The sequence below is a fragment of the Vulpes lagopus genome, chromosome 14 (genome assembly GCF_018345385.1).
Source record: "Vulpes lagopus strain Blue_001 chromosome 14, ASM1834538v1, whole genome shotgun sequence".
Classification (NCBI taxonomy): Eukaryota; Metazoa; Chordata; class Mammalia; order Carnivora; family Canidae; genus Vulpes; species Vulpes lagopus.
The window spans coordinates 29,856,557-29,870,048 of NC_054837.1; the positions used below are offsets into that span (position 1 = coordinate 29,856,557).

The window sequence follows — 13,492 nt, forward strand, 5'->3', positions numbered from 1 at the left end:
CATTACTTTTAATGGTCTCTGTTACTCTTTAAAGGCAAACTGGCCAGAAAATGGACTTCAACTAGCAAAGGTGTTTTTTACAGCAGAAAAGCCAGATGAGTTGGCACTGGTGTCTTCTTGGCATTGGATTTCCTTGGTATGATATAGAAAATGAATTTTTAGGAGTAAAGCATTCAATTTATGTTAAATAGTTTGTTTACATGTGCTTAGAAATATATCCACTTCTTAAATTTTCTGTTTGTATGTTCTTTTGTTGTATGCTTTTAAAATTCACAAAAAAGGAAAATGTCCTTTTTTTCTTCCTGATATTCCTATCAGAACTTCAACCTATTTTAGTGCTTTGCTTTTCTCTATTGAACCAGCCAAACAGGAAACAATATAAAGCATACTCCTAAGTAGTAGAGTTGGGATTTTCTGCATTGGCAGCAGTTCACAGTCCTTTAAAGGAATGAAATTTAATAATGCATTAGGATTAGTTTTCAAAGATTCTTTAAACCAGCAAACTACTCCCAGTTTTAATTATATTTCCTAGGCATTCTGATAGCCATTATGGCTTAAGTACTAGCCAATTTTTTTTTTTTAATTTTTATTTATTTATGATAGTCACACAGAGAGAGAGAGAGGCAGAGACACAGGCAGAAGGAGAAGCAGGCTCCATGCACCGGGAGCCCGATATGGGATTCGATCCCGGGTCTCCAGGATCGCGCTCTGGGCCAAAGGCAGGCGCCAAACCGCTGCACCACCCAGGGTTCCCACTAGCCAAATTTTTAAAAGATCAAATTTAAAAAAAAGTTCTGGGGGCAGCCCCGGTGGCGCAGTGGTTTAGCACTGCCTGTAGCCCAGGGCGTGATCCTGGAGACCCTGGATCGAGTCCCACGTCAGGCTCTCTGCATGGTGCCTGCTTCTGTCTCTGCCTCTCTCTCTCTCTCTCTGTGTCTCTATGAATAAATAAAATCTTAAAAAAATAAAAATAAAAAAATAAAAAAAGTTCTGGGAACTTTTTGACTGAAAAAAATTGCAGTGCTAGAAAGGTTACTAAGCTCAGGAATACTGATGTTATATTTGATGTTAATTTGAGGTTCATGAACTGAATTTATTATCTGGCTTCTAAATTTCTTAAGTTAGGGGATCCCTGGGTGGCGCAGCGGTTTAGCGCCTGCCTTTGGCCCAGGGCGCGATCCTGGAGACCCGGGATTGAATCCCACATCGGGCTCCCGGTGTATGGAGCCTGCTTCTCCCTCTGCCTGTGTCTCTGCCCCCCTCTCTCTCTCTCTCTCTCGCTCTCTCTCTGTGACTATCATTAATAAATAAATTTTAAAAAAATAAATAAATTTCTTAAGTTAATTTCTTTTCCCCTTTAAGTTTCTAAAAACTAGAAAGCATTCATTATATTTGAAAAAAAGTACATTGTTGTATTTTTGAAAAGTTTGTCGGGGTGCCATAAATTAGTTTGTGAATTAATATGTGAGATACCCTGGTATGATCTCAACTCAAAAGTATTAAGGATAGGGTACCTGGCTGCCTCAGTTGATTAAGCTTCTGCCTCAGCTCAAGTCATGATCTCGGGGTCCTGGGATTAAGCCCCACATCTTGCTCCCTGTTCACTGGGGAGTCTGCTTCTCCTTCTGCCCCTCACCCCACTTATGTTCTTACTTTCTCTCTCTCAAAAACAAAAACAAAACCCAAAAAAACAAAAGTATTAAGGATTTAAGTACCAGAAGGTATGACCTTATATATGATCATAATATACATTATGAAATTACACCTATTCTTTAAATTTCTAGGGCCCAAAAATAAATGATAAATTTTCTCCTTCTTTCTTATATAGCAGATTCCTGCCAATAATTATACATACTGGTTTTACACTGTTAAAAATGAAACAGGGGGATCCCTGGGTGGCACAGTGGTTTGGCGCTTGCGTTTGGCCCAGGGCGCGATCTTGGAGACCCGGGATCGAATCCCACATCAGGCTCCCAGTGCATGGAGCCTGCTTCTCCCTCTGCCTATGTCTCTGCCTCTCTCTCTCTCTCTGTGTGACTATCATAAATAAATAAAAATTAAAAAAAAATGAAACAGGAATTTTTTTCTATACTCTTCAAGCATTATATTGATAAATGTAATCAATATGTATTATATGATGTGTATTGATCATTATAATATATCTTTCCATAGAAGAACTTTTTCCTTTTGCTATAAAATACTACTCTTTTCCCTGTTACTTGTCTTTATCAGTACTGAAAATTTTGTTCCTTGTATTTAAATTTAGGAAATGTTACAGCTTTATATCTGGTCTTGATTTATATAGATAGGATATTGAGGGCCATCTAAATGATGTTTTTGTAACTAAGTATAAAATACTACACTAACATTCAGGGGCACCTTCCTGGCTCAGTTGGTGGAGCGTGAGACTCTTGATCTCGGGATTGTAAGTTTGAGCCCCTCATCGAGGGTAGAGATTACTTAAAAAAATAAAATCTTAGGGAAGCCTACATGGCTCAGTTGGTTGAGCATCCAACTCTGATTTTGGCTCAGATTGTGATATCAGGGTTGTGAGATTGAGCCCTGTGTCAGTCTCCACATTGGGCGTGGAGCCTGCTTAAGATTCTTTCTCCCTCTGCCCAACCCCCAAGAAAATCTTAAAAGAAAAAGTTGTACTTACATTGAAGTTTTTATTTATTTATTTATTTTTAATATTTATTTATGTATTTTAGAGAGCACAAGCAGGGGGCAAGAGAGAGGGAGAGACTCCTCAAACAGAATCTCTGCTCAATTCAGAGCCCGACATGGGGCTTTAATCCCAGGTCCCTGAGATTATGACATGAGCCAAAATCAAGAGTCAGATGCTTAACTAATTAAGCCACCCAGGCACCCCTAACATTGAAGTTTTTCTGTATGTGTATATTTCTGTTTGTTTTGTTTTGTTTTTGAGAAAGTTGCTTTTGGATTTCTGTTGGATTCTGATGTTAATTTGCACTAGTATTAATGAGTTAAAATTCTACAAAATTTGAAGACATTAGGTGCAGATTTCCTCTTACATGCATAATCATGGTCATTTTTTATTTTGTCTGAAATAATTCTGACTTCTTGTATATTTCCCCTCTCATACTTTTGTTTTAGAAGGATTATCAAAACACAGAGGAAGTATGTCAGTTAAGGACTTTGGTACATAATTTACAGGAGTTGATCACACTGCATAGGAAATACAACTGCAAGTTGGCTCTCTCTGATTTTGAAAAGGTACAAGTCTAGATTTATCAGAAATGTTATTATTTTCTAATCACAGCCACTATGACTAGAACTTAGACCTATGGCACTTTTCTCTTGGGATCCAGGAGAATACAACCACCATTGTGTTCCGCATGTTTGATAAAGTGTTAGCCCCAGAGCTGATCCCTTCTGTCTTCGAGAAGTTCGTAAGAGTTTATATGCAGGAGCATGGCTTACAAGAGGAGGAACTTCTCCTGCTCTACATAGAGGTAACCACTTTAGATCTAGTCTTTTTTCCTTACATCTGTGTGTGTCATTGTATAAACGTTTAACTCTTTAAGGAATGTCATGCTTTACCGTGGGGCTTTATGCAGCATGTTGTATTGGTTAATGTGGCATAATCACTGCTGATTGACTGGTAACCTTGGGGAGAATGGAATAATATTAGGGCTTTCTCCAATTGGTTATTGTAAAATAATAGGAGTGTGAGCTCAACAAACGTGAGCAATGTTTTGTACACTAGTTCTATATGGTACAGAAAACTTGGGGATCCCTGGTGGCTCAGTGGTTTGGGACCTGCCTTTGGCTCAGGGCGTGATCCTGGAGTCCGGAGATCGAGTCCCACGTCGGGCTCCCAGCATGGAGCCTGCTTTTCCCTCTGCCTGTGCCTCTGCCTTACTCTCTCTGTGTCTCTCATGAATAGGTAAATAAAATCTTAAAAAAAAAAAAAAAAAAAAAAGAAAAGAAAACTTAAGGAAACATTCTTGAAGAATCTACAAATGAGATTATTGTAGCTTATTAAACTAATGGCCAAGGCTTTAGCAATTCTGTGGTTTTTGAGCATTATTTAAGGTTCATGGCTAAGTAGTTTTTTCCACATCCATAAAAGCTATTTACTTAAACGTGTTTTTACTGCTTTTTGAAAGTAAGCTTTAAATTAAAACTTGGATTAAAATTTAAAGCTTTAAATTAAAAAAAAATGTTTATCTCCTTTTAGGATTTATTGAAGAGATGTAGCTCAAAGTCCACCTCACTCTTTGAAACTGCATGGGAAGTAAAAGCCATGGCAGTAATAGGATGTTTATCGGACACAGATGTAAGTAAATGGTGACCAAGTAGATGTTCCTTTTGAGCATTGCATCTCTTCTTAAAACTTTTTCTCTGATCACAAAAGCAACGTATATTTGTTAAAGAGAATTCGTGAAGTTTGGAAAAAAAGAATAAAAAAAATAAATAAAACCACCCAAATTCCATTTTCTTTAATTATAGAAAATAAGAAGTAAAAATGTTCTCATTCCCATCCCTAGAAGAACTACCATGGATGATTGGGTGCATATATTTCTAGGCTTTTCTATAATTATACAAACACAGACACATTTTTTGATATGTTATAACATACTTTTATTATGACTTTCCACTGTTACTGGTCACCATTATAAAGTATGAATAAAACCATGAAAAATATTTTTAAACACAGACTAGAGACTATAGAAAAAAATAGAGCTATATGACAACTTTCAGCAGAGAAAATATTTTTTTCAGTTTTTCTAAATAACTGTTCTTTATGCATGAGAATCAGAAGAAACACACAATTTTACAGTCAGAGGAGATATTCTCAGAGTACTACACAGTGGATGTAAGACCTCTACTATAGATTAGGTTGTGTCATTAATTTGCACGAAACATAAATCCAAGGGCTCTTCATGGTCAGTATGTTATGTCTTTGTAGCTCATATTCGATGCTGTGCTTAAGATAATGTATGCCGCAATGGTTCCCTGGAGTGCAGCTGTGGAACAGCTGGTGAGACAGCACTTAGAAATGGACCATCCCAAGTAAGATGACAGTCTCCCAGATAGTTGTGTTGGATAAGCCTCATGTTTTCACTTGACATTCACTTGTGCTTTATGCCCTTTACTGTGTCCCTTAGTATTTCATTAAAAAAAAAAAAAAAAAGACAATCCATGTTAATATCAACAAATTTCTAGGGTGCCTAGGTGGCTTAGTCAATTGAGCATCCAACTATTAATTTTCACTCAGGTTGTGGTCTGGGGGTCCTAGAATCGAGCCCCATGTCAGGCTCCAAGCTCAGTGCAGAGTCTGCTTCTCCCTCTCCCTCTGCCCACTCACTGGCCCCCTCCTGCTCATGCAGTTGGCTTGCTCTCTCCCTCTCTCAAAGAAATGAATAAATAAAATCTTTAAAAATCATTTTAAAAATATCAACAAATTTCCTTTTAGAGTCAAGTTATTGCAGGAAAGTTACAAACTAATGGAGATGAAAAAACTTTTACGAGGCTATGGCGTAAGGGAAGTGAATCTCTTAAACAAGGAAATCATGGTAAGTCTGAACCCTGCTGTTCCATTCTGAAGGCAGCTTGGGAAATGGAATGACGACTTTATATTCTTAAAGGCTAACAGAGCTAGGTTCTTCACCACTTCCCTTTTGTTAGAGCATGAATAGGTTGTTCAGGGGCGCCTGGCTGGCTCAGATCAAGAGCAAGCAACTCTTGATCTTAGGGTAATGAGTTTGAGCTCCATTTTGGGTACAGAGATTACTTATATAAATAAAAATAATTAAATAAATACAGACTTCTTTAAAAATTATCCAATTTTTATTTATTAGAATAGTAAAGATAAATACACACGTAACAAATACATTAAGGGTAGCCCGGGTGGCTCAGCGGCTTAGCGCCACCTCCAGCCCAGGGCGTGATCCTGGAGACCCAGGATGGAGTCCCACATCAGGCTCCCTGCATGGAGCCTGCTTTTCCTTCTGCCTGTGTCCCTGCCTCTCTCTCTCTCTCTCTCTCTGTGTCTCTCATGAACAAATAAATAAAATCTTTTAAAGAAACAAAACAAAACAAATGCATTAAAAAGCTAAAGGAGTATATTAAATGATCACGTTGTACAGCTTAAATATATGCAATGTGGACACTTATATACCTCAGTAGACCTGGGAGGGTGGGGTGAGGAGAAGGTAGACAGGACTGTCATAAAATTATGATAGTAGAATATAAATCATGTTTTAATTTTTCACACAACTTAGTTTTTTTGCTGCTTGATTTTATTGTGTTGAGTACTTTGCCCTTGTGAACAAAGAATTTCTGGATACTCTGAGATTTCATAATGAAGAAATGTATATACGGTCTCTGTTTCAGAGGGTGGTCAGATACATTCTCAAGCAAGATGTCCCATCTTCTTTAGAAGATGCTTTGAAGGTGGCCCAAGCATATATGTTGCCCAGTGATGAAATTTACAGTCTGAGGATTCTTGACCTAATTGATAGAGAACAGGTATGACAATTCTGTATTGTCCTTTCTTAGGTTTCTTTGTTAAGTAAATCTGTAAAAGCTCAAATCAATAAAATCCGAATAGATTAGCACAAAAGAAAGCTATACCAAGATGAAAACATTGGACGTTAAATTGACCACATTCTTCATATTTATAGGTTCTTTAGAAGTATTTTGTGACTACTTATTGGGCTTTCATACTCTTTGGTGTTTATGAAATGTAGACTCCTGTTTTATATGTACTCCAGGAACTTCTGATTCCAGAATAGGATGTGCATTTTCTTTTTGTGTTTTAAATGTCTTTATTTTGATATTCTATAACCTTGAGCATACTTAAGAATTACAAAATACAAAGGGTTGTATTTGAATTAAATTTTTTTGTTTGCTGTACTCAAAACCGGTTATCGGCTTCTTTAAAACGTCAGACCATATTGTTTTTTAAGTGCTGTCTTTTTACCTTTAAATAGAAAAGCAAGAAGTAAGTCTAAACTGTCCTTTACAAGTACCAGCTGTTTTTTTTCTTTCAAACTCTGTCTATAGGGTGAAGACTGTGTCCTTCTGTTGAGGTCTTTGCCTCCTGCTGAAGCTGAGAAAACTGCAGAACGGGTAATCATATGGGCACGATTGGCATTACAAGAAGAACCAGATGATTCTAAAGAGGTGAGATTTTCACTAAAATGTAGATAAACCAAATAATTATGGATATTAATTAACAGGGTAGAAAAGACAGATAAGCAGAGAAGAAAATCTGTTCTTCTCACTGTTAGAATGTCCTTATGTAAAAATCCCTCTGTAAATTTACTACATAGGAGAGAACCACGTATTACTGCTTTGGAGCAGTGGCTTGAGCCTCCATTGAATAATCGAGGATCTACAAACCAGAAGGATTAATTGAAGGAGTTGTTGTACACAAAGTATTTTCTGTAAAGCTTTGCAATATGAAGTGCTTTGTGTTGTGTGGGACATAGTCATTACTATCAAAGAACAATGTCAGCCACACTCAGTTGATTAAGTATCCAACTCTTAGTTTCAACTCAGGTCATAATCTCATGAGATTGAGCCCCATGTCAGGCTCCTCACTTAGTGGAGAGTCTACTTGAAGATTCTCTCTCTCTCTCTCTCTTTCTGCTCCTCCCACTTGCTCACTCTTTCTCTTTCTCTCTAAAATTAATTAATTAATTAAAAAAATAATGTCAGCCACAGAACCCATGGACATCTAAGGAATCTTAGAACATTGGAATTTAGGAATAGTTACAAGAGTGCTGGTTCTCTTCTTTAAAGAGGTGAGGAACTGAATACCTAATTTATCCAGGATAGTTGAGATTTTTTTTTTTATCCTTTAGAGGCATATATCCCCCCCAATCTGCCTCGGCAGTCCAGTTTAGTAATTTTTTACCTTTAGATAAATGAGGGTTGGTTTTTAAATTTTTTTTTTTTGGTATGTAATATTTATTATGCTCTTATGCTGGGGATCTTAGGTTAAATACTTTATTTTTTTAAAGATTTTACTTATTTATTTGACAGAGAGCACATAAACAGAGGGAGTGGCAGGCAGAGGGAAAGAGAGAAACAGACTCTCCAGTGAGCAGGGAGCCCGATGCGGGGCTGGATCCCAGGACCCTGGGATCATGACCTGAGCAAAAGGTAGATGCTCAATGGTCTGAACCACCCAGGCACCCCGAGGTTACATACTTTAAGAGAATTGTGTACTTCCTCTTCACAACAAGGTTGTAAGATAGGTCCTGTTTTCAGCTCCTTATAGATCTTTTTTTTTTGTAAGATTTTATCTATTTACTCATGAGAGACAGAGAGAGAGAGAGAAGAGACACAGGCAGAGGGAGAAACAAGCTCCATGTAGGGAGCCTGACATGGGACTTGATCCCGCGTCTCCAAGATCACTCCCTGGGCCGAAGGCGGGGCTAAACCGCTGAGCCACCCGGGCTGCCCAGACCTTGTACTTTCTTTTTTTTTTTTTTTTAATTTAATTTAATTTAATTTAATATCTATTTACTCATGAGAGACAGAGAGAGAGAGAGAAGAGACACAGGCAGAGGGAGAAACAAGCTCCATGTAGGGAGCCTGACATGGGACTTGATCCCGCGTCTCCAAGATCACTCCCTGGGCCGAAGGCGGGGCTAAACCGCTGAGCCACCCGGGCTGCCCAGACCTTGTACTTTCTTTTTTTTTTTTTTTTAATTTAATTTAATTTAATTTAATTTAATTTAATTTAATTTAATTTTATTTTATTTTATTTTATTTTATTTTATGATAGTCACAGAGAGAGAGAGAGAGGCAGAGACATAGGCAGAGGGAGAAGCAGGCTCCATGCACTGGGAGCCTGATGTGGGATTCGATCCTGGGTCTCCAGGATCGCGCCCTGGGCCAAAGGCAGGCGCCAAACTGCTGCGCCACCCAGGGATCCCAACCTTGTACTTTCTAAGCGTTTCACCTACATGATGTCTTTAACTAAAGCTTTTCCTTCTGGGGCACCTGGATGGCTCAGTGGTAGAGTGTCTGCCTTTGGCTCAGGGCCTGATCCCAGGATCATGGGATCGAGTCCCACAGTGGGCTCTCCTCAGAGATCCTGCTTCTCCCTCTATGTCTCTGCCCCTCTCTCTGTGTCTCTCATGAATAAATAAATAAAATCTTTCAAAAATTAAAGCTTTTCCTTTTTTGACTTTTCTTGTCTTTTTGTTTGTTTTAAACTTGTTGGTCTGGAAGATAATGATTATTCCTTAGACTTCCATTCCCTAGGCTTAAACAACTTCAGTTCTTTTTAACTTTTCCAGAGAACTTTGCTAAATGTTTAGTCCGGTAATAAATAAAAACTATTTTAAAAAAATGAAACCCAACTGACTGTTAATTAAAATGTAGCTAAAAGGTAATTTGGGGGATTTGCATATTTGTGGTATTTCTAAATCATATATCCAAGCATTCATACTGGTGTTTTTCATGTTTACATTCTGTATAATTCAATTATGATCCATTTCTTGGCTGTCTTGACTCCCTCTAACATGGATCCATTTTTTTCAGCCTTTTTTACTATTTTTTTCTGATATTGTGGTTTTTACGTATTTGTCTGTATGTGTACTAGTGAAGTGACAAAGGAAGTAGGTTTCATTTTCTGTTTTTCTTTTTAGGACAAGGCCTGGAGAATGTCTGTAGCAAAGACATCCGTAGACATTCTTAAAATACTATGCGACATCCAGAAAGGTAGATTGTACCTCTGTGCTCTCTTCTTGGTTTTGTTTTGAAGCTAGCCCTTTTCAGAAAGGAGCATCAGTGACAGCCCTTGTCCTTACCCCTGGTTTTTTGACTTTCATTGTCTTCTTTGATCCTACCCATTTTCTTTTTTCATGAAATCTTCCTTGCTTTATTCTTTTGATTAGTGGTATGAAAATGGAAGCATCTAAAATCAACTTACCATTTGTTTATATACTTCAGTAAGCTATTTAAGTCTAGACTAGATTTCTTGTGTTTATTGCTCATATTTCTCACTTATCATTTGGTCATGATCAGGCAAAAACCTATTTAAACTTGAACTTAAGTAAAACATTAATAAAGTAACTCTCTTGGGGAAAAAAGCTGCAACTTGTTTCAGAAAAGTTACCATTTCTCTTACAAACCCATAAACTTCTGTTTTCTACCTTCAGAAAGAATAATTAGATTTCCTTCTGTACTTAAATTCTCTTCCCTCAGCTTCTGAAAAGACTTGAGATAAAACCATAGCCAATTGAAATTTTAGCTTTTGAAAATTCTGATAATATGGGAATTTGGATGTCTGTTAAAACTTTAAAAAATGTAATTACAGACAATCTACAGAAGAAGGATGAATATGAAGAACTCCTGAAACAATTTAAAGTTGTTGCTAGCTTACAGGTAAAGATGTTAAGTTATCCTGAACGTTATTTCTTTACTAATTAAGTTACTAATCAGTTAATTTGACATTAGTGATTAGTCTGTCCTTAAAATCTTCTGTACTAACCTTCAGGAATTTTATTTTATTATTTTATTTTTTTACTTTATTTTTTAATAAAGATTTTATTTATTTATTCATGAGAGACACACAGAGCGAGGCAGAGACACAGGCAGAGGGAGAAGCAGGCTCCGTGCAGGGAGCCCGATGTGGGACTCGATCCCTGGACCCCAGGATCACGACCCAAGCCAAAGGTAGACACTTAACCACTGAGCCACCCAGGCATCCCACCTTCAGGAATTTTAAATACAGCATAACTAGTTTTCCTTTTTTTTGTCTCTATCATTTAAAAAACATTATGGAGATATAATTCACATACCATACTATTCATCCATTTAAAGTGTATAATTCAGTGGTTTTGGGATATTGTCTTAGTAAGTTTTCATAATTGTGATAACAATATAAAATTTGCTATTTTAACCGTTTTCCAACATACAGTTCAGTGGCATTAGTTACATTCACAGTGTTGTATGACCTTCAACAGTATCTGCTTTTCATCACCTCCAACAGGAACTCTGCTTTTTATCTATTTTATCCATTTTTACCCATGAAGTAGTAACTCCTTGCTCCCCTTCCCCTCCAGCCCTTGTAATCTCTGATCGACTTTCTGTCTCTGAATTTGCTTATTCTATATATTTCATGTAAGGGGAAGCATACAATATCCTTTTGTATCTGGCTTTTCTCAGTCAGTGTGATGTTTTCAAGGATCATCTGTAGTGTAGCAGGTGTCAGTGTTTGGTTCCTTTTTATTGCTGAATCATGTTCCATCATATAGATGGACCACATTTTGTTTATTCCTCTATTGATGGACATTTGGGTTGTTTCTACTTTTTGGCTATTGTGAGTAATGCTGCAGTGAGTATATGGTAAGCTAGTCGTGTGAACCACCATTCAGAACCCATCTGTCTGACCCCAGTACCAATACCCTTGCTTATTCTCTTTGGCACTGTTTCAGCAGCAATAAACAGTTAAGATTACTGAAAGTTGGGGGCACCTGGGTGACTTGGTTAAGCCTCTGCCTTTGGCTCAGGTCCTGATCCCAGGATCTTGGAATTGGAGCCTGTTTCTCCTTCTCCCTCTGTTTCCTCCCTCTGTTCATGCTCTGCTTCCCTTTCTCTCAAATAAATAAAATCTTAAAAAAAAATTAAAAGATTACTGAAAATAGGGGCACTGGGTGACTCAATCAGGTAAGTGACTGCCTTTGGTTCAGGTCATGATCTCAGGGTCTCATGATCAAGCTTGTATCTGGCTCCCTGCTCAGTGCTGAGTCTGCTTCTCCCTCTCCCACTGCCCCTCCCCCCACTTGTCCATGCATGTTCTCTTTCAAATGAACGAATAAAATATTTTAAAAAAAAGATTACTGAAAATAAAAATATATGCCTTTAAAAGTCATGAAATATATTGGCTGTGTAGAAGCTGCATTCCTTTGGGAAAAGATGCATTTTGAAAAAAGAGAAACTTCTTGGTTTAATCACTCTATGTTTATCTTTGACTAGATTATACATGGCTGAATTCAAAAGGTTTTAAAAATGGTAAAAATGGTAAATTTTGTTTGTATATTTTACCAAAACAAAAAATAAACTTAAGTTCTGTACTACATGTTACAAACAATAAGGAATTAATTCTTTGATTTAAAAAGTTTAAAAGAATAGATAGTGAAAAACAAGTCTTCTTCATATCATGACACTCCATCTATCCAGTTTCCCTCATTAGGTACAACCACCATCACCAATTTCTTGTGTATTTTTTCAGATAGTCTATGGTTATATATAAGCATAAACATTTCTGTGGTTCCTAATAAAGAGGGAACTGTAACATATAATGAATAAAATCTCCCACAACTTATCTGTAGTAAATATAGGAAATATTGTCTGCCTGCCTGCCTGCCTTCCTTTCTAAAGATTTTATGTATTGACAGAGAGCACAAGCAGAGGGAGTGGCAGAGGGAGAGGGAGACGTAGGCTCCCCTTTGAGCAGGGAGCCCGATGCAGGTCCCAATCCCAGGACCCCCCAGAATCATTAACTGAGCCGAAGGCAGACACTTAACCAACTGAGCCACCCAGTTGCCCCTATTTATTTCCATAAATAAGTATTTCTACATTATGCTACCCTTTGGGAAAGATCACTCATATTTTGGGGAAAATATTAGTTTCAAAACTTTACATTTTATAAATATTGACTACACCATAGGTTAAGTTATGCAACCATCAAAAATAATGTTTATGGTGGCGTTCCTGGGTGGCTCAGTTGGTTAAGTGACACTCTTGATTTTGGCTCAGGTCGTGATCTCAGAGTCCTGGGATTGAACCCCCAAGTCAGGCTCTGCTCAGCAGTCTGCTTCTTTCCCTCTGCACGCCAGCCCCCCGGTTCACACACACACACGCTTGCTTTCTCAAATCTTTCTACAATTATTATCATTATTTTTTAATCTATGTAGTGATGAAGAAAGGGGAAATGCCATAGTGTTAACTGGAGAAGGTAACATGAAATTATCCATGCGGCCACAAAATGCTGGTGAAAGAAACTGAGAAGAAATACCAAGCAAATGGTCACTGCTTATTAGGTTAACCAGTTCTCAACTGAGGTGTGTGTTTGCACCCAGGGGATACTTGGCACTGTCTGAAGATATTTTTGATTGTCACAAGTAGTGCAAGGAGGGTGCTGGTGGCATCCAATGGTAGAGGCCAGGGGTGCTGCTACAATGCACAGACAACCCCCACAACAAAAAATGATCCAGCAAGATTAAGAAACCTTGCTCTAAAGTGTGGCATCAAAACAGAAGGTCTAGGGGTGGTCTAGGGGTCATTTGGAAGAGCACCTGACTCTTGATTTTAGGATGAGCCCTACATGGGGTGTAGAGATTACTTAAAAAAAAGGGAGGGGGCAGCCCGGGTGCTCAGTGGTTTAGTGCCACCTTCAGCCTAGGACCTGATCCTGGAGACCCGGGATCAAGTCCCACGTCGGGCTTCCTGCATGGAGCCTGCTTCTCCCTCTGCCTGTGTCTCTGACTCTCATTGTGTA

The 13,492-nt window shown here is 38.0% G+C and overlaps 1 protein-coding gene across 2 annotated transcripts in view; it reads left to right on the plus strand.

The window, feature by feature from the left end:
* KNTC1 (kinetochore associated 1) overlaps nucleotides 1-13,492 on the plus strand; it is a 78,335-nt gene that overhangs the window by 31,511 nt on the left and 33,332 nt on the right. For both annotated transcript variants that reach the window (XM_041728362.1, XM_041728363.1), the window contains exons 24-33: nucleotides 35-136; nucleotides 3,118-3,237; nucleotides 3,333-3,476; nucleotides 4,205-4,303; nucleotides 4,937-5,040; nucleotides 5,444-5,543; nucleotides 6,364-6,498; nucleotides 7,036-7,155; nucleotides 9,636-9,708; nucleotides 10,307-10,374. In XM_041728362.1, the coding sequence (XP_041584296.1) occupies nucleotides 35-136; nucleotides 3,118-3,237; nucleotides 3,333-3,476; nucleotides 4,205-4,303; nucleotides 4,937-5,040; nucleotides 5,444-5,543; nucleotides 6,364-6,498; nucleotides 7,036-7,155; nucleotides 9,636-9,708; nucleotides 10,307-10,374 (1,065 nt within the window). The remainder of the gene's footprint in view (nucleotides 1-34; nucleotides 137-3,117; nucleotides 3,238-3,332; nucleotides 3,477-4,204; nucleotides 4,304-4,936; nucleotides 5,041-5,443; nucleotides 5,544-6,363; nucleotides 6,499-7,035; nucleotides 7,156-9,635; nucleotides 9,709-10,306; nucleotides 10,375-13,492) is intronic.